The 21344-nt window shown below is 45.1% G+C and overlaps 1 protein-coding gene across 2 annotated transcripts in view; it reads right to left on the bottom strand.

Annotated features, from left to right (window-relative positions):
• Nucleotides 1–20977, bottom strand: part of LOC139422867 (splicing regulator ARVCF-like) — a 39860-nt gene extending 18883 nt beyond the window's left edge. Inside the window, exons 1-7 of one of the 2 annotated variants that reach the window (XM_071174293.1) lie at nucleotides 20806–20977; nucleotides 14860–15036; nucleotides 10889–11472; nucleotides 9398–9876; nucleotides 9087–9270; nucleotides 8762–8879; nucleotides 1016–1184 (exon numbers count right to left, since the gene is read on the bottom strand). In XM_071174293.1, coding sequence (XP_071030394.1) covers nucleotides 1016–1184; nucleotides 8762–8879; nucleotides 9087–9270; nucleotides 9398–9876; nucleotides 10889–11472; nucleotides 14860–15036; nucleotides 20806–20826 — 1732 coding nt within the window. In that variant the 5' untranslated portion in view covers nucleotides 20827–20977. Of the gene's footprint in view, nucleotides 1–1015; nucleotides 1185–8761; nucleotides 8880–9086; nucleotides 9271–9397; nucleotides 9946–10888; nucleotides 11473–14859; nucleotides 15037–20805 lie in introns of both variants that reach the window. The other variant, XM_071174292.1, reaches the window with a different exon arrangement.
• Between the last annotated feature and the right edge of the window lie 367 nt (nucleotides 20978–21344).

Here is a 21344-nt window from a genome sequence, read left to right as displayed (position 1 = left end):
ATTTGTAAGATGTTTAATATTCATCAAATGTGTGTAAGTTACTTCTCATCAGAATGGTATTTTTGTATAATACTGTGGCGAGGTTGCAGTTATCTGTTCTATGTCAAGACTAAGTTGCATGGGCCGCTGAGAGGGGAGAGGTCAAAGTGTCATCATGTGTAAACATATCTTTTACTCCCTACCTTTTTCTAGTGGGGAAATGAGGGTGGCAGTGTCTGGAATCATTCTCATGCTTCCTTTTATCTTAACCTATAGCCTCACTCTCCTCTCTGTGAGCTTGTCCAGGTTTGGTTGTATTTTGAGTTTGTTGTATCTAAATGACAATTTGATATATGCCTGTTGATTTGGAGGATTGGTTTATGGTTCTGGGGTTTGGGAAAGGAGACAAAGCTGAACGATGAATTATGTCTATGCCGTCTGACTATGTGTGTCTTTGCTATTAAAGGAACTCAGTTGCATTGTAAGGGGGCTCTCAGAGAATTCACTGAGAGACACTGAATTTATCTGAGAGTCACAGGATTGTGATAGAGCTCATATAATTAAAGATGGGCTTTTATAACTAACTCTGACTTGTGTGTGTGTGGTTTGCTCCCATGATTTGGTAAATAGAGGAAATTTCCACGACAGCATGTCAATTTATATATTCAAATACTGTATGGTAAATTGTATTCACCATCTACTATTCTTTCTATTTAGTACTTCAAAAAGCACAGTTTTGAAATGTGTATCTTGTATTTTTTGCTATTGGATTCAAATGTAGTTAAAATGACTGACTGTTGAGCCTAACATTATCTGATGTATTGGTGACTAAACAAAATGTGCTCATGGTATTTCATAGAACTTTGATATTGCATGAATGACTAAACCCCAATGAATGCACAATCAAAGATTCTGAACATAAGATAAGGGGAATTAAGTGTTATCAGTTAAGAGTTTTGTACTCAGAGTTTTTTTAATATACCACTTACATCTGAAAAATGTGCCAAAGTCATTGAAAAAAAAAATGTTAACTGACCCTTGGGCTTTTTCCCTCCAAAACAGTCTGCCTCATTCTTCTTCTTCCCTCCTGATCCTGACCGTGGCACCTGATTAGCTACGGGTTCCTGAAATCGCTCCGCTCCTGGCACCTCTTTGTGGACGTGGTAGGAGAGGTTTCTCAGGATACAGACGCAGTTCTCTACTGACTGAGAGAGAGGAGCACAAACAACACAAAGATGTTTATCAAAGACAGAAGATGCATAGAATATAGGGAGGATCTGATTCACACATGTGGTCCAGAATACTTTTGGTTAATGTAACGTAAACTCACATAAACTCGCCTTGGTCCGTACAATTGCCCTTATTTTAGCGCCCCAAAAACGTAATACTTCCAGATCAACTGTAATGTCAATACTGTTATATAAATATTCATACACATAGCTCATATAAACAAAGACATTCCGTCGTAAGAACACATACACCCAGCCATAAGACTGACCCCCTCTTCCTTGTAGAAACACACATCTCATCTCCCTCTACTGGCCGGTCCCAAGAGCAAAGGACTTTTGCTGTGCACCAATGGGGCCCGCTCTGGCTAGAGCAAGGCCCGCCTCCAACCCTCCGACCAGTCAAGAAGACCGAAACGACAAGACTCCACCTACTTTATTCTATGTATAAAAATGAATGTAACCGTAGTATAAGGCCTCTTTTTCACCTGGCTCCTTGCCGAGTTATGTGAACTAGGTCCGTGCACGTAAAACTGCGGGACAAGATATCTCTGACTCATTAAAACTGTCTTTTGTTACAACTGAAATCCACTCTGTCCAGCGTCCGTGATTTGGTCTCAACTCTCCAGTATTTAAACACTAACAGAACTTGGTAGCAGAGGATGGTTATTCTTGAATTCGATCTATTATAAGTTAGTGTGAGAGGACGAGACTGATCACGGCTAAAAAATCAGACGGAAGAGTGACTTCCCCAGCCATTCATCTTGCCTCAGGAAATCTGATCGGAGCGCTCTATATAAGGTGAGCAGAGCCGGTTATATCGAAATCTGCATATTGTATTATAGCCTAAACCAAAATTTGATCAGAAAGTACTGGGCGTGAGTATGAATCGGTGCCCAAATTTTTTTTACATAAGAACCTAAGACATTGATTAAAGATATCTTGTTTTGTAAAAAAATATATATATATATATATATATATATTCTTATTAATGGGCCTATACTCAGTTATTTTAATAGGAATGTGTGAATTGTGATTGACCAATGTGTTAAATTCCTCCAGGGACCCTATTTGTTCTGAAATCTGCACAGAAAACTGTCCTAATTATATATGTATTGGGTTGTGTCTAGAGGTGACGTTAAATAGTGGCTGTGTTTTAACACGTAAAGGACACAATTATGGATGTTGGAAATTCAATGAGAATTTCATACGAATGAATGAATGATAGATGAACCGAATCTGCAAGTAAAAATGTCCTATTTTGATACGTTCTGTACTATCGAATAAGGTCTTGTGGAGGTGTGGTTATAGTTGAATGATAGATGAACCGAATCTGCAAGTAAAAATGTCCTATTTTGATACGTTCTGTACTATCGAATAAGGTCTTGTGGAGGTGTGGTTATAGTTGAATGATAGATGAACCGAATCTGCAAGTAAAAATGTCCTATTTTGATACGTTCTGTACTATCGAATAAGGTCTTGTGGAGGTGTGGTTATAGTTGAATGATAGATGAACCGAATCTGCAAGTAAAATCTCCTGTTGATACATATAACATCGAATAGGTCTTGTGGAGGTGTGGTTGGATTGAATGAATCTGCATGAAAAATGCCCTATTAAAAAACCTATTAAATAATACACAGCTTATGTAAGAGGTGTAGTCGAGTAGATACAGGATATGTAAGTTTGGCGTTCCACAAGACAGAGATCGGGAATGATGTGGCTATTGCACATCAAACAATAAACATAATATGAATCAGAGTTGACATTCCATGATTTGGAGATGGGGGAAATTAAATTGAAAGAAACGTTTGTCGCGGAGTAGGTTGGGATACGTAACTGGGCTATTAGGCACACGTGCTGATAGACAAAGCCACCTTAGTATCGAATGGCCGTGCAACTTTGATTGACAGCAGCCGGGCTGGAATACTGATTTTCGCTTTTTTTCATTCCTGTTGATATTGCCTAAAGTTTAAAATTATTCTGACAATTGCTATAGAATCGCTGGAATTTACTGATATAAGTTCATAAAGGAACTTACTGAATTGTTTCTAGAAAGTATTTAAATAATTCACTGAACAACTCTTAGTTGTCTAGAAATTCTATCTATATTTCCTAAAGAGCTAGAATTACTCTGAAAATTGTTATAGAACCGCATATATTCACTGATATATTGTTCCAAAAGGAAATCGGCGAATCATTTCTAGAAAATACCTAAACGAATCGCTGAACAAATTCAAATAAAATACCAGAGAAACAGACACGTGGCGGGCGTCACATACTGATAACCCCCTTTGTATGCGAGGGTGGGGGTGGAAGAGATAAGCCATAGCCAGTACAGCAGTACATCCCTGGTCTCGACCAGGGACGGGCTAAGCATACAACGATAGAAATAAACACCACATAGTAAGGATTGAATATACCTAAAATAACGCATTATACACATTATCAGACAAACTAGATAAAATGTCTGCAGCTACCACGCCCAAACTAAAATTCAATGAATATTTAGATCAGAGTATGATTGATAGAGCGGGAGGTAAAGAACAGTATGGGAAAGTGGAGAAAGTGTGGAAAGGATTACGGATAAGATGGACACAAGCAGGTTATTTTAGCGGAGGACCACCTACAGGGGGGAAACTCCAAGATATGCAGACAGAATTAGAGGACGCAGTAGAGCATGCAAAAGCGAGTGAGGCGGAGAGAAACAAGATACACAGGTTCAAAAAAGTAGGTACAAGAGAGAGAGAGAGAGCGGAGGGGGAGCTCAAGATAGGTACATGGGCCATACAGGAGAGTAGGAGGGTGCTACCCAAAAACACACCAGACATGATGTGCGTGGCTATTGTGGCGTCGGGGGATGTTAAAGCTCCGCCTGAGAACTTGCCCACGGCTCCCCCTGTGGCCGTTTCTCCCTCACTATATCCACAATTGACAATGGAGGCAGTTCAGCCCCCGCCATACTCAAAGGGACAAAATCACCGGAGCCCGTCACACAACCCATTCCTGCCCAGGGCACCTCCCACAATACAGGCTCCAGTTCTGAGAATAGACCAAGGGGAGTTAAAAGGGGAAATTACACTGGGGATAACGGCTGGCCATATGGTATGTGAACAGTTCGAAACTGGGATTCCAGGAGCAGGAGACCTCCCCCAGGAACGGAGGCCGCAATGCTCCTCTGTGAACTCTCTCACCTCTGAAACCAGAGGACACCTACAAACAAGATTAGATTCAAACCACTTCTATCAGACGGATAGGGAGGACTGTCATCAGAACATGGATATCGAAAACGAAGAAGAAATTGACATGGTGCTCACCCCAGCTCCGATGGGAGCTCCAAACGTGACTAAGATGCAGGAGCTGCTGAAATCATCAATAGCTCGAGCTAAGGAACTCAGGGAGCTAATAGCTAACCAAGATAACAACAGAGAGGGAGCCTACCGTGTGGAAGGCATAATGAAAGGAACAGTAACCGAAGTTACCGAATCAATAGGGTCCGAAACACTCCGTCGGTCCTCCAGAATTGCTGATAGAAGAGAGCAAGAGCAGGAGATGGCAGGACAGTACCCCCTGCGACCGACACCAGGTGATGCACACACTGTGGAGTACCAGCCCTGGAAAATGACTGATTTAACAACACTGATGGGACAGATACCTAGCCTACATGGAGGAGCTTCAGCGTGGCTACTTCAACTGCAGACACTTACGTCAGGCCTGCAACTCTGCCTAGGAGACATGAAAGCACTTCTAGCAAGAGCCACCGACCACGGAACCATGGAGGCCCTCATGACAGCAGCTGACCTTGGATGGCGGGCCCCAACACTGCCCATAGACCACTTCCGTACCAGATTATGGGAAGTTCTACGGAGAGCATACCCTACAGAAAGAAACCATGCCACCTTATCCTCCTTTACAATCAACCCAGGTGAGCAACCTGCAGCATACCTGGACAGGGCTAAGACCACATGGAGATCGGTCCACGAAGAACCATTCGATCACACTGATACCACACTCAGCATGTGGAAGGAAATGGTGGTCAACGGGTGTCCTGGAGATGTTAAAACCAAACTCAGAGGAACGGTAGGGTTGATTGCACTTCCTCTGACCCAATTCAATACGCATGTGCACCACCATGTGACCCAGCACAACAAGGAAAGAGGGGGTGCTGAGAGCCAGGTGCAGTCCCTCCAGGTACAACTCCTGAAACTCCAATTGAAGGAAGCACAACAAGGAGAAAAACCTAAGAAACAGATGGTGGAGGAAGAAACGAAGGAGTCAGGCACCAAAACAGACATCTCCCAAATAGTGGCCCAGACTGTCTCTCAGATGATCCAACAGCAGGCAGCCTCACTCACTGCCACTAGGGGGGCCCAACCACCCCAATACCCTCCCCCACAGCAGTATAGCCAGCAACAACAACACCCAGTATGGGCTCGACGGGGTCCCTACATTGGACAACACAGAGGGGGAAACTACCAGTGTTTTAACTGCGGAATTCCCGGTCATTTTGCCAGAGATTGCATGAAACCACTCTCCCCGCAGCAACAGCAATGGAGAGCAAGAGGAAGTGGGGGAAACCCACCTCTGCAACACCATCAACCAGGACCCAGTTCCCAGCAGCAGTCAGCACCTGCATACAACCAACCAACCTACTCACATGCAACAGCAGCAGGGAGGATACAACCAACCACAGTTCCTGGGAATGACAGGGAACACCTTGCCCTGGCCATGAAAATGCCCACCACCCACGGCAGAAGAAGGAAACAGCAACTCCCAGACGGTTCACATGTCACCCTTGAATCAGCCATCATCCCTTAACCAGCATCGGCCCAATTAGCTGAAATCATCGGATTGACGCAGGTCCTCATCAGAGGAAAAGGAAAGACTGAATATCTATACAGACTCAGCCCATGCCCATGAAGCAGGCCACACTGATGGACCCAGAACTTTTATGAGAAACACATGGCCCCACACACGAAGGCAAACTAAAGACCCTCCAAAAAGGCCTCGCACATCTGGTGGCACCCTCACATAAAAAATATGACTGACTTATTTTATGACGATGATTTATTTTGTGACGAATGCAATGTTTGTGACAGACACAACCCAAAGAAACCATATCGAACACCAATGGGCTCATACTTAATACCTAATGCATGTTTTCAGGATATTAGTATAGACTACACCGACATGGGCCCCGACAATTTATCTAAAGGCAAACGCTATCTCCTAGTTATAGTAGATAGGTTCTCCAAATGGGTAGAGGCAATACTAACAAAAGGGGAGGATGCTAGGTCAGTCTTTGAGTGGCTACAAACCAAACTAATACCCAGGTATGGCATCCCAAGACAAATCAAATTTGACAAATGGCTCACATTTAACAAACACCTGAGACAGGTGGAAGAAAGATTTGGCATAACCCACAGATTTGGATCTGTGTACAGGCCCCAATCCCAAAATCTGGTGGAACGTCAAACCAAAAGCAAAAGCTAAGATAGCTAAAGTATGTGCCTCATGGGATAATGACTGGTAGAGTCATGCATGGTCCACCAAGGGAGGGAGGTCATATGCCCGCCCTTGATGTACAACAAATTGTAATGTCTAATTATGTGAAAAAACTGACGGTTCTCTCTGCAGCACTCTCTACCCAGGTTCACAAGGTCCAGGGGGGGGAGCTGCCGGGGGACACGCCACTACTGAAGGTAAAGGTTGGTGACTGGGTGAGGGTTAAAGTCCACAAGAGAAAGTGGCTGGAACCCAGGTGGACTGGACCGTACGAAGTGAAGGAGGTTACTTCACACTCAGTCCAGGTCAAAGGTAAATCAGGCGCACCTTGGCACCACCTTACACATTGCACCCCAGCCCCAATTCCTTCTAGAACACTGACTGAAGTCAGAGCTGATTTGAGCGGCCTAAATTCGATTCCAAATGAAGACACTCCTTCCTCAGGTGATGCGGCATCAAACTCCGCCTCCCCTGAGAAGGGAACCTCGCCCAGTTAGAGGGACATTTCTCCCTCTCTGGGTGAGGCTGGGGATATCTGGTCCCTTATTTGTGATATTCCTACTGATATTTGGAGTAACCCTAGGACTTTCACATGGTTAATTGAACAACTATTTCACCCTGCCACATCACGTACACCAACCCCTACACATGTCCCTAACTCTTTTCCTGATATCACTCCCTCCAATCACTCCCGTCCCAAACGTAGCACTACACCTACAGACCCACCATACACACCAGACAAGGTTAGAAGCACCACGAATGCAACCACCACCATTGCACTATAGTTTTCACGTCTAATAGACGTGAAGAGGGGGATTTGTTATATAAATATTCATACACATAGCTCATATAAACAAAGACATTCCGTCGTAAGAACACATACACCCAGCCATAAGACTGACCCCCTCTTCCTTGTAGAAACACACATCTCATCTCCCTCTACTGGCCGGTCCCAAGAGCAAAGGACTTTTGCTGTGCACCAATGGGGCCCGCTCTGGCTAGAGCAAGGCCCGCCTCCAACCCTCCGACCAGTCAAGAAGACCGAAACGACAAGACTCCACCTACTTTATTCTATGTATAAAAATGAATGTAACTGTAGTATAAGGCCTCTTTTTCACCTGGCTCCTTGCCGAGTTATGTGAACTAGGTCTCTGACTCATTAAAACTGTCTTTTGTTACAACTGAAATCCACTCTGTCCAGCGTCCGTGATTTGGTCTCAACTCTCCAGTATTTAAACACTAACAATACCATTGTAAAGCACAATTTCTCCCCTTTCCAACAGAATCAATTACATGACCTAAACACTGCCCGTTTCTGCATAATTCAAGCAGGCAATGAGCCCCGTAGGGTATTTAAAAAAATTGGCGGGTGGAGAAGTGAAACTAACGCGTGATAGTGAGAAGGAGAGATGTCTGTGTGGGATTTTTTTTTTCACTCAATCTGTCCAATTTATCACCTTATCGCCTCTAAAATGTAAATAGAACACTATAAAGAGTTTATATAACGTGTCATTACATACCTATTTGAAGGTTTGAGTCGAATTTGAATCAGGTTTTTAGGGCAGCGCTAAAGTGATCTTAGAAGTAAACAGCGGCTTTGAGAATGATGATTGCATGCAATGATGATGAAAAAAATGACTAGGTATCCCCCCCTTACCCCCGTCACTGTCCATTTCTTGTTTTTAAAGGATGAGAGAAATGCTACACCTGATGGAGAGAGATTGTAAGACAGAAATAGTTGCTTTATGCGTGCTGTACGTTACGACATGACACGTCACGATGTAATGGAGGGTCCGTTTTTTTCAACTTTTCTCCAATACTATAGAGTCATTAATTACCATGTCGATCAACACTTGAATAGAAACCTAGTTCACACCCCCGATTTTGAAGTCAACACAGTCGCTACAGTCACATTAGTTTTCTTTGTAGCCTCGTTTGAATGTTGCGGTTGCGCACATTTGTACGGAATGGGGTGAGTTTACCTTACTGATTCGCACTCCCGCCATAGTGTTTTAGTTGGAATTTACATGTGCTCAACCATGTCTGCGGTCACCTTATTGTCCGTCTCCTTGTTGGCAACCGCTGACTGTAGGGCATGGAGGAGAGCGTCCACCAGCCCCTCACACTCCCTCAGCCTCTGGCGAGCCTCTGCCCCATCTGAGCTCACATTCCTGGGACAACACAGGTCTATTAGTGGAGCGGATTAAGTTAGCATTACGTCACTATTAGTTAGCATAGCTTCACTATTAGCAAGCTGTCAGTAACTAATTTACCATTACGTTCAATTTAGAAATGTCCTATTAATGGAGCAATAAACCCTCAATTACTCTTGTGTAAGGTTGCATGACCTTGTCATCTGTGTAGCTGCTATATTGTACCTGAGACACCCTGAGGTGTTCTTGAACACAGTTGTCCACTCTGTCTCCTGGGGTCTTGAGTGCTCAGTGAGGTCTCTCCTCCAGCCAGAGTGGGGGATGATGACCTCATCAGTCAGCGTCTGGAGCCCGTGATTGATGACCATCATCTTCAGAGGCTCATGGGAGGACAGATTCCACAGGGTTCCTATACGTAAAATAATATGGATATGTAAGTTACTGTTAGTCAAGTGAGGTGTTTGGGTAATAATCAGGGTGACTCATGACCATTGCAGAGATGTTCGTACAGGAATTATGTCATAGGCTCACTGTACCTGTGACCAACTCTGTGACCTCCATGTTACTGGACTTCCTCAGCAGTCTGACCAGGGCCGGGATGCCGTCACAGTTCTTGATGGCCACCTTGTTGTGGTGGTCTTTCCCGTAAGAGATGTTCCTCAGGGCTCCACAGGCCTTGCGGTGAACCTCGGCTTTAGGGTGGTCCAGGAGGCCCACCAGTACTGGAACCCCCTTTAGCTGCCTGACGTCCTGCTTTATGCGGTCGTTCTCGTAGCACAGGTGCTGCAAGTAGGCGGCGGCGTTGGACTTGACCGGGTCCATGGGGTGGCTGAGCATGGTGATGACCTCACTCAGGTTGGGGTCCCTCCAGCGGGGGTCCTTACGGATGCTGTCCAGGCTGACCATGCTACTGCGCTTGTGGGGGAACTGTAGCATCTGGGCCCTGGACATGGCCTGGAAGAAGGAGATGGGATCCCCATCCACCTGGGACATGAGAGCCTCCTCGTATCCACCTCTGAAAAAATATAAAGGGATGGAGGGGTTAAGTGGGGAGGGGGGGCTGAGACAAGGGAAAGAGAGAGGCCTATATGTAGAGAGAGACAGACAGAAAGCACAGAAAACAATTCGATGTTATTTGTTGAACAATCACTGTTATTTGCTCAGGTATTTTCTCTGAACAGTTGTGCAAACAGATATTTTATCTTCACAGCCTGAGTTCCTGGTATATGGAGAGAAAGAGAGAGAGCAAAAGATATGGAAAGAGAGACAGAGGTAGAGGGAGGAGAGAGGGTGTCCAGTAGCCTCTGTAAACAGCTCATTCACAGCTTATGAGCTGAGGAAAGTGCTGCTGTCAGTCAGTAATACAGGTGAAACCTTATTTATCGACTGGTGGCAGGCAGCTTCCCCTGATTGATACCACATGCTCCTAAACCGCTGGTCATCTGTCTCGCCCTACTCACCATGTTGACACCACAGGGACTACTGTAGTAGGGACTAGCTCCTACTGGGGCACACTGCTATGGAATGCAATATGGACATTGACAGGTTCTAATCCATATTGAGCTGAAATAATGTGTTGAGTTGTATGGTATGATTCTCTAGTCTCCTCTTTTGTAAATGTGTTCATAAACTACATACAAGCACTTGAATCAGATTGAGAGGGTCAGTATGTATGATGAAGAGTTCTCTCTTCACTGAAAACAGCATTTATGCAGATAATGATAGAGTACATGACTCCTCTTCTATTTGTCAGTAGCAAACATTACACAGAATATGCCCTCATTTTCCGAATGACTACATACACACAGCGAAAATCAATGCCCTGTCTTGAAGAAAAGCCTAGGCTTTTGTTAAGGGTAAACTCATTTACAGAGAGGGTATTGATATTTGTGTGGTAAAAATGTAATGTCCTTTTACTATTGTCCATCCTCTGAGTTTAAGTAACTCACCAGTCTTATTAGCTTGGATCTGCTGCTATGGAGTTCTGCTGTCATGCTTGTGCCTAACTAGCTAGCCCATATCCTAACCTGGTTCTGGAAGGTTCCCTCAGGAGCTCCATGGTAGTGATGGGTCTGAGCTGGTGAATTCCACCCAGGGTGTCATCACCTGGTCCTTCCCCCCCGGTTTGGTTGGTCAGGCCCACCTGGCCGTAGATGTCCCTGGGGAGGGGCAGGGTGTAGTGACCCCCAGGCTGGGGCTGGTAGTTCCTGGAGGGCCAGTAGGTGTGGAGGGAGCTCTGGTGGACACCACCACGAGACAGGCTGCCATATCCAGCACACATGCCACCACCCAGGCCAGGAAAGGGAGGGTCAGGGAGGGTGTAGGCGCTGTTCTGCCCTTCAGGCTTCTCTGTCTGGGGCTCACTGTTGGTGTTCTTGTAGGGAGGAGGGAGAGGGTTGGTGGTAACAGTGGTTGTGATAGGGGTTGTGAGAGACTCAGAGGAGTGTTGGCCGTTGGTTAGAGGACTGGGCTTCAGAGATGGGTCGTCTGAAACCAAGGGGATCTGGGGAACCGAGGGAGGCTGCGGGGCTGGGGGAAGCTGAAGGGCGGTGGTGTCTGGAGTGCCCGGAGTGTCTGCCTGGTCATTCCCCAGTTCAACAACCTTGGGGTCCTGTAGAGAGGAAGTCAAACAGTTAATCTCAGTACATCTGTCAGACTCAGTCTCAATATAGGATCTAATAATCCCATCTCCAGTCCAACCAATGACTACATTCTCAACCTGTGCTCAGTGCCTTAAACTATGTTTATCACTATTACGACACCACTAGTACATCTACCAACAAAACTACTACTATAATTATTTTCCCACCAGCAGAGAACACAAAATGGCACAGTTTGATAAACATTTAACTCTCCATTAAACAAAACAAAAATCCCCCACCAGCTCTTGTCTCACAGGAATGATCCATCATTTTTATTCCAGCAGATTTCTGGCTTTGAGGTGGGCCAGTAAATAAAGAATTCTGTTTGACTGCCAGTGAAATTGTATTTCCCTAGAGTTTAGATTGGACCGTGATGAAACAAGCTGAGGTCCAGCTAGTAGTGTTGAGAACTACAGTAAACTGCAAAAAATGTAAATTATCTGTTTGATAGAATAAGGTCAACACATAATGAGTGTTTTTATCTTGCACCACTACAAATATGATGTAAATATGTATGAAGTCAGATGACTCAAATAGTCTGACTCAGATGTGTAGTACACCACATGGCCAAAAGTATATGGACATTGCTTCAAATTAGTGGATTTGGCTACTTCAGCCACACCCGTTGCTGACAGGTGTATAAAATCGAGCACACAGCCATGCAATCTCCATAGACAAACACTAGCAGTAGAATGGCCCGTACTGAAGAGCTCAGTGACTTTCAACATTGCACCATCATAGGATGCCACTTTTCCAACAAGTCCGTTTTTAAAATGTCTGCCCTGCTAGAGCTATCCCGGTCAACTGTAAGTGTTGTCATTGTGAAGTGTAAACATCTAGGAGCAACAACGGCTCAGCCGCGAAGTGGTAGTCCACACAAGCTCACAGTGTCACGGTTTTCTGTATGGGAAGGAGAGTCAGACCAAAATGCGGCGTGGCTATTACGATCCATGTTTAATAGGACAAAGTAAACACGATCAAATACAAAAACAAATAAACGCAACACGAAAACCGAAACAGCCTAATACTGGTGCAAAGTAACACAGCAACAGAACAAGGACATCAAGACACTAAGGACAATCACCCACAAAACCCAACACCAAACAGGCTACCTAAATATGGTTCCCAATCAGAGACAATGACGAATACCTGCCTCTGATTGAGAACCATATCAGGCCAAACATAGAACTAGACAAACTAGACATGTAACATAGAATGCCCACCCAGCTCACACCCTGACCAACCAAAACATAGAAACATACAAAGCAAACTATGGTCAGGGTGTGACACACAGAACTGGACCGCCGAGTGCTGAAGCGCGTAGCTCGGTTGCAACACTCACTACCAGTTCCAAACTCCCTCTGGAAGCAACGTCAGCACAAGAACTGTTCATCGGGAGCTTCATGAAATGGGTTTCCATGGCCGAGCAGCCGCACACAAGCCTAAGATCACCATGCGCAATGCCAAGCGTCGGCTGGAGGGGTGTAAAGCTCGCCGCCATTAGACTCTGGAGCAGTGGAAACACATTCTCTAGAGTGATGGATCACACTTCACCATCTGGCAGTCCGACGGACAAATCTGGGCTTAGCAGACACCAGGAGAACGCTACCTGCCCCAATGTATAGTGCCAACTGTAAGGTTTGGTGTAGGAGGAATAATGGTCTGAAGCTGTTTTTCATGTTTCGGGCTCGGCTCCTTAGTTCCACTGAATGGAAATACTAATGCTACAGCATTCAATGACATTCAAGACGATTCTATGCTTCCAACTTTGTGGCAACAGTTGGGGGAAGGCCCTTTCCTGTTTCAGCATGACAATGCCCCGTGCACATAGTGAGGTCCATACAGAAATATTTCGTCGGGAACAGTGTGGAAGAACTTGACTGGCCTGCACAGAGCCATGACTTCAACCCCATCAAACACCTTTGGGAGGAGTTGGAATGCAGACTGCGAGCCAGGCCTAATCGCCCAACATCAGTGGCCAACCTCACTAATGTCCTTGTGGCTGAATAGTAGCAATTCCTTGCAGCAGTGTTCCAACACCTATTGGAAAGCCTTCACATAAGAGTGGAGGCTGTTATAGCAGCAAAGGGAGGGACCAACTCCATATTAATGCACATGATTTTGGAATGAGATGTTCGACAAGCAGATGTCCACATACTTTTGGTCATGTAGTGTATGAATGTGGAAATAGTAACCACTAGCCATTCTCTACACTAGGATAAGCTTTGGGTCCTTCTCTGTTGGCTGCTACTTCCCCAAGAAAAATTCTGTCATCCTGGCACACACCAGCCTTCAGTTCAAAAATATATGGCCATTAAATGTACATTCTGTTGAATTGCAATTAGTCTCTGGAGGATGGCTCAGATTAAAATCATGGCTCGCCAGGGCCGCAGATGAAAAACACAGTCCTACAGGAAATGGTTTATTATTGTTTCCCATTGTTCTGGGAGAAATCTTAATGCACAGAGATAGGGAGTTTTATAGGAGATATGATGAAGGAGTAATCCATGCTTCAGATTACAGTGGAGCAGAGAATGATTACAGTATGATCCTGGGGGAGATGACGGCTGATTGCTAAATGAGGTAATTAAAGCAAGCGTTATATAGGGGATATGGGTGATAAATTAAGTAATTAGAGTAAGCGTTATATAAAGGATATGGGTGATAAATGAATAAATTAAAGTGAGCATTATATAGGGGATATGGGTGATAAATGAAGAAATTAAAGTGAGCATTATATAGGGGATATGGGTGATAAATGAAGAAATTAAAGTAAGCATTATATAGGGGATATGGGTGATAAATGAAGAAATTAAAGTAAGCATTATATAGGGGATATGGGTGATAAATGAAGAAATTAAAGTAAGCATTATATAGGGGATATGGGTGATAAATGAAGACATTAAAGTAAGCATTATATAGGGGATATGGGTGATAAATGAAGAAATTAAAGAAAGCATTATATGGGTGATAAATTAAGAAATTAAAGTAAGCATTATATAGGGGATATGGGTGATAAATGAAGAAATTAAAGTAAGCATTATATAGGGGATATGGGTGATAAATGAAGAAATTAAAGTAAGCATTATATGGGTGATAAATGAAGAAATTAAAGTAAGCATTATATAGGGGATATGGGTGATAAATGAAGAAATTAAAGTAAGCATTATATAGGGGATATGGGTGATAAATGAAGAAATTAAAGAAAGCATTATATGGGTGATAAATTAAGAAATTAAAGTAAGCATTATATAGGGGATATGGGTGATAAATGAAGAAATTAAAGTAAGCGTTATATAAAGGATATGGGTGATAAATTAAGTCATTATATTAAGCATTATATAGGGGATAAAGACCTCTGCCTCTGAGTATTGTGTCTCTGTAGTGGAACTGCCATTGGTGGAGGTGACCACGGAGGTGTTGGAGGTGGGTGTGTCCAGGTCATCATCTGCAGGCAATGGATGCTCCACCGGGGGCTCCTTGGGCTCCAGGATCATGGCCCCCAGAGAGGAGGGCCCCTCTGGGATCTGCTCCTACACAACAGGAGAAAGAGTTAGCTACACACTCAGACTCCTACACAACAGACATGGCACGCACAGCAAAGGGAAGAGATTTAGTTAGAGACGTCCTACTCCTACAGACCAAGTGCAGAAGAGAAAGTTTCACAGAGAGAGAGAGAGAAAGGGCCCAGTACCCTTTGTAAAGAGAGGGAGAAATAAAGACATGAACTAAAGGTGACAGGCCCGGTGAGAGCCGGAGAGGGTATTATCTAAATGTGAGAATGAGCTCCACCTGTTTAATTAAAGTGCGGTGGTTTGATTTCTCCTGAGACCCTCTCGCCCCGTGGGCCAATCTGCTACTGCCATTCTGCTGACCTTTCACTTCCCCTGCTGACTGCTCGCAATTGTTCATTTTTAAGCCCTCGCTTTCAAACACCCACCTCACTGTATAGGCTATAGAGCAAGGCCATAAAACTATTCAGAATTTCCACACTGATGTGTGGCCATGTATGGGGATTGGAAAAGAGTAGAGAAGGCTGTAGTAATCAGGGTTGGCACTAGCCCACCAACTCGTGGGCAAAACATTTTAGTGGCCCCCCTCTTGACAGCAGAGAGAAAAAATGTATGTTTTCAAGTTAATTTCCTGCAATTCTACACATTTTGTCATGGAGTGGAGAGACATTTTTGCCATTTTAAAGCTACATTTCTCCATTACTTATGCCATGTTAATATGATATCTGAGTGAGAGTAACTAAGAAAATCAATGGGGTCCCCTGGAGGTCAGTGCCCCTGGGCACATGCCCTTCGTGCCATGATTACTACAAGTTTAGATAGTTGGGTAGACTACCTTACCAATCAAAAAATAGCTGACATGAGCTAATTGAGTTACTGACATAACAAGAGGAACTGCTGATGAACAACCATTTTTTTTATTGCACCTTGTGAATTCTATTATTCTTTTTTTACCCCTATTTCTCCCCATTTGGTAGTTACAGTCTTGTCCCACCACTCACTGCCATGCGTCCTCCGAAACATGACCCTGCCAAGCCACACTGCTCCCTTAACCCGGAAGCCAGCCCCACCAATGTGTCGAACGAATCACCATACAACTGGTGATACGAATCAGTGTGCATGCACCCGGCCTTCCACAAGGAGTTTCTAGAGCACGATGGGACAAGGACATCCTGGCTGGCCAAACCCTCCCCCAACCCGGACAACTCTGTGGCAATTGCACACCACTTCATGGGTCTCCTGGTTGCGGCCGGCTGTGACACAGTCCGGGATCGAACCCAGATCTGTAGTGACGCCTATAGCACTGTGATGCAGTGCCTTAGAACGCTGCGCCACTCGGTAGGCCGTATTCTACTATTCTAACGCTCAACAGTAAGTTGAGTCCCCGACTGAGTTCCTAAACTGGTCGGGGGCCACCTAGCAGCCGGGGGCCCTAGCCATCCCCCTATGTCACTTGTGCCTAGGGCTGGCCCGGGTAGTAATTGTGGAGGTTCAGATGCTGATAGAGTTGATGTGTTAAAAGATTAATGAGGAGAAATGTTTTGGCATAATTACTGAGATATAACAATGTCCTGCCTTTAATCAGTCCTTTCCATCCAGCAGCTAGCCTCAGGCATACAGGGTAATTTAGTTATGTATGCTTATTTACTTCAAGAAGAAACTAACACACTGGTTTAACAATGTTATTTCCACGTCATTTCAACTAAATAACGTTGAACCAACGTGGAATAGTGTTGAATTGACATTGTGCCCAGTGGGATTGTAAGTTTTCTCCAAAACAAGGATTTATTAAATATACAACATAAACACTTAAAATGTGTCTATACATAGACTAAAGAGGCATAAAATAAGAACATAATGATCCATAATAAATGTTTCTATGTTTTTGCTTAATACTCTTTAGACAAGGACAATTCGGTTTTGATCACATACTAAAGACCAAGAGTGTCTGAATCTGAGATCTTAGTCAATAGGATCATCATTAGAACCGCATTCACCATGAGGGACAATTTAGATTTATGTGCCAATATCTGTTGCAAGCCAGCAGATAATCTGTCAACATAAAATTCACTGCATCATATCTTGCCATACTCAATGAAAGTGCTCTCAATCCTACTGTGCAGAAACAAATGAGAATACTAGGTTGCTTGTCTTATTGAAACATACTAGAACTGAATTCAGGGGTATTCCAACTTCATTGAGCAATATGTAAAATAGTCCACATAAAATCCAAAGGTTTAATAGTAGGGGCCTGAATATAAAATAGTCCACAGAATGTGGAGCAGGAGGTATAATAATAATAATGGATAACTCATTAATGCAATGGGAGAGCTCGATTCACTCGCAGCCTCCATTTCCCAAACATACAATGTCAAACATGAGAGCCCTCATCTTCATGCAAATACGTTTGTCAGAGTAGAGAGAGAGAAGGAAAGATGAAAGCCCAATGGTTGTCACACAGCAGAGAGAGAGAGGGAAAGAGAGAGCGAGAGAAAGAGAGAGCGAGAGTGAAAGAAAGAGAGCGCGAGAGCGCGAGAGAGCGAGAGAAAGAGAGAGAGAGCGAAAGAGAGGAAAGGACAGGAGATGATGCAGGCTTAAACAGCCTTGGAGGGATGAATGACTGGAGGTATTGCAAAGCAGAGGTAAATGAATAGCTGCATGGCTAGAATAGGCAGGGTATCTCTGTTCTCTAAAGGAAGGCTTGATGGAGGGCTTGAGTGATGGTAATAGGGTTTGAAAGCGGGATAGAGGGATAGATAGTGAGGTTAGGGACTTGTGAAAAAAAATCACACCTGGCCCTGTTTTTAGATTAGACTTCCAACAAATCTTTCAGACACTGTGCAGCCATACCTCCATTTGACCAGCCATCACTTATCATCAAACACTCAAAGCACTCATCCATCCATAGAACACTGTTCAACTACCCTCATATCTTTTCCTCCATCACATCAAATAAATATCCTCATATTCCTTAATCTACAGCCTGTATTTGCTGTTTACCAATGAGATGAATTAGATAGATGTTAGAAGCACTGAAGCAGGGGACAAAGTGACACGATTAGTGTGTTGTTACATTCAGCTGTCCAATGGGGGCTGACTGCACAACAGTATAGCGGAAAGGCCCACAGTCTGATCTTCTGCTGAGTGAGTTCAGATTTAGTCGCCGGGTCAAGGGCACTTCAGACGCAAGCCACATTTAATACTTGTCACAATCTCATTTTGATAGATGAATCATGCTGCACTCACTTTATCCAGGTATTAATGCAGATCAGAGGAGAAACTGTGATCCTGTTGGAATTAACACTGACAATGCAATCAATTTGTGTTCATCAGATAGAGGAGAGAGGAATGTGTATTGCTCCAGTACTTGATGTCAAATGAACGTGTGCTCAAAATGTATGTAGATACAGTAATCATCTGTCATAATAGATCTACTCCCAGGGTTCATAATTAGACAGGATCAGAGCAAGAAGTTACTTGTTTTTGTGCTGTAACGCAGTCAAACATTTTGTAATGTGGACATTTTCTGTCCACATTACACAAACACAGCATTGTCCAATCTCCCAGCACAGCGATGCGTAAGCCATTTATGAAATTCTCTTATCCAGAGCAATTAGGGTTAAGTGCCTTGCTCAAGGGTATAATGACAGATTATTGAAGATTCAAACAAGCAATCTTTTGGTTACTAGCCCAACACACTTAATTGCTAGGTGATCTGCCGCCATTAGGATTTCCCATCTTATTCACTGCGGTGCCAAGACTAATTACCATTGAAAATGAGGACAGGACACCTCTCATCCCTTGTGTTTGTCTGTGCAGGATGCAGGAAACAGGAAGCAGGTGGCAGGAAGCCCCCTGGTGCACAAACAATGAAATACTGCATGGTCATATTTAATGTCATTCTAACTTGCAGTTTCTGGCTGGCCAACCTGGTCTCAGAGCATTTTGTATTATTCTGTATGTTAATCCAAGACACTGTTACGTTTGGTATGGTTACATAAAACAGATAAAAACGGCTGCATTGGACCTTTTACTTAAGGCAATACCGAAAGTAGGTTGGTTGGTCGGGATGGATGGGTGAACATATAACCTGAACATCTAGCAACCCGGGGTGGATGGGTAGGTGTATAACACAAATGTCTAGCAACCCAAAGGTTATAAGTTCAAATCTCATCACGGGCAACTTTAGCTAATTAGCAACTTTGCAACTAGATAGCATGTTGGCTAACCTTAACCCTTTTACCTTCCCCTAACCATAACTTTAACCCCTTAACCTAACTGCTAAACTTAACCCTAATCTTAACCCTAACGTTAACGAGCTAGCTAGAATTCGTAACACATCACAAAGTCGTAACATATCATACGTTTTGCAAATTCGTAACATATTGTACGTTTCACAAATTCATAACATATAATACCAATAATTTACAACATATCATACGAAATAGGTGATGGACATCCATATGGAGTGTCTCGAATTTACATTCAGAATAATGCAAAATTCTCTTAGACCAGGTTGGGCTGGCGGTGTGCTGGGTGGTTGGCTGGCTGGCTGGCGGTGTGCTGGGTGGTTGGCTGGCTGGCGGTGTGCTGGGTGGTTGGCTGGCTGGCTGGTGGTGTGCTGGGTGGTTGGCTGGCTGGCGGTGTGCTGGGTGGGTGGGTGGTTGGATGGCTGGCTGGCTGGCTGGCTGGCGGTGTGCTGGGTGGTTGGCTGGCTGGCTGGCTGGCTGGCGGTGTGCTGGGTGGTTGGCTGGCTGGCTGGTGGTGTGCTGGGTGGTTGGCTGGCTGGCTGGCGGTGTGCTGGGTGGTTGGCTGGCTGGCTGGCGGTGTGCTGGGTGGTTGGCTGGCTGGCTGGTGGTGTGCTGGGTGGTTGGCTGGCTTGCTGGCGGTGTGCTGGGTGGTTGGCTGGCTGGCTGGCGGTGTGCTGGGTGGTTGGCTGGCTGGCTGGTGGTGTGCTGGGTGGTTGGCTGGCTTGCTGGTGGTGTGCTGGGTGGTTGGCTGGCTGGCTGGTGGTGTGCTGGGTGGTTGGCTGGCTTGCTGGAGGTGTGCTGGGTGGTTGGCTGGCTGGCTGGCGGTGTGCTGGGTGGTTGGCTGGCTGGCTGGTGGTGTGCTGGGTGGTTGGCTGGCTTGCTGGTGGTGTGCTGGGTGGTTGGCTGGCTGGCTGGCGGTGTGCTGGGTGGTTGGCTGGCTGGCTGGCGGTGTGCTGGGTGGTTGGCTGGCTGGCTGGTGGTGTGCTGGGTGGTTGGTTGGCTTGCTGGCGGTGTGCTGGGTGGTTGGCTGGCTGGCTGGCGGTGTGCTGGGTGGTTGGCTGGCTTGCTGGCGGTGTGCTGGGTGGTTGGCTGGCTGGCTGGCGGTGTGCTGGGTGGTTGGCTGGCTGGCTGGCGGTGTGCTGGGTGGTTGGCTGGCTGGCTGGAGGTGTGCTGGGTGGTTGGCTGGCTGGCTGGCGGTGTGCTGGGTGTAAAAGCGTATGAAGCAGCAGCAGCACATTCCCCTGTGGGTGGTTATCACTCAGCCTCCTCTCATAATGTTACCATGATTAACAGCCTCTCCATATGGCCTGCAGTATACACACTGAGCAGAGGTGTTAACAGCATGTCCCTGAGCACACACGAGGAATGGGAAACTGCAACACACTGATCTGAGAGGAGAAAATAATGCTTTCCCCTTCATGAAACAAGCATAGCATACAGAATACAGCGCAGCTGCGGATGGGGCTCCTGTAGGGAAAGCATCAGAGGGAAAATAGGGAGGCTAGAGAAGAGAAAACAAATACTAAATCAAAACACTTACCCCTTTCACCTCTGCAGGCATTGCCAAATCCCTTTGATTAGCTTCCCCAACAAATGATGGACAGAATCAGTCCTCTGTGAGATGAGACCACTGCGTCTGTTTCCCCCCTTCTGCTATTTTCTGCCTTGACTTTCCCTGCGAGTGTGGAGGCAGTTCAGACATGAGCAACCATCCTTCCTCCCGGGCTCTCAATAACGCACATACACGCGCAGGCACATGCACACGCTCGCTCTCTCTCTCTCTCTCTCTCTCTCTCACACACACACAGACACACACATATGGACACACTGGCACACACTCTCTCACACATTCACACAGTGGGCTCAGATGAATGCTGCACTTTCCCTTGTGAAAGAGATGCTGAATCAACAACAAAAAGGCAACCTCATCACTACACAACCCTCTCTGTTGTCATAGAAACAAACAGCTGTATCCAAGTTCTGGGTTAGTAGCAAGATGGTGGTTAAATCACACCAAAAGAAACACTGCTAAATACTGCTATATAAACGCTGATTACATAGTTGTAAAGACCAGTAATC

The sequence above is a fragment of the Oncorhynchus clarkii genome, chromosome 12 (genome assembly GCF_045791955.1).
Source record: "Oncorhynchus clarkii lewisi isolate Uvic-CL-2024 chromosome 12, UVic_Ocla_1.0, whole genome shotgun sequence".
Taxonomy (NCBI): Eukaryota; Metazoa; Chordata; class Actinopteri; order Salmoniformes; family Salmonidae; genus Oncorhynchus; species Oncorhynchus clarkii.
This window is presented reverse-complemented; position numbering and strand designations above follow the sequence as displayed.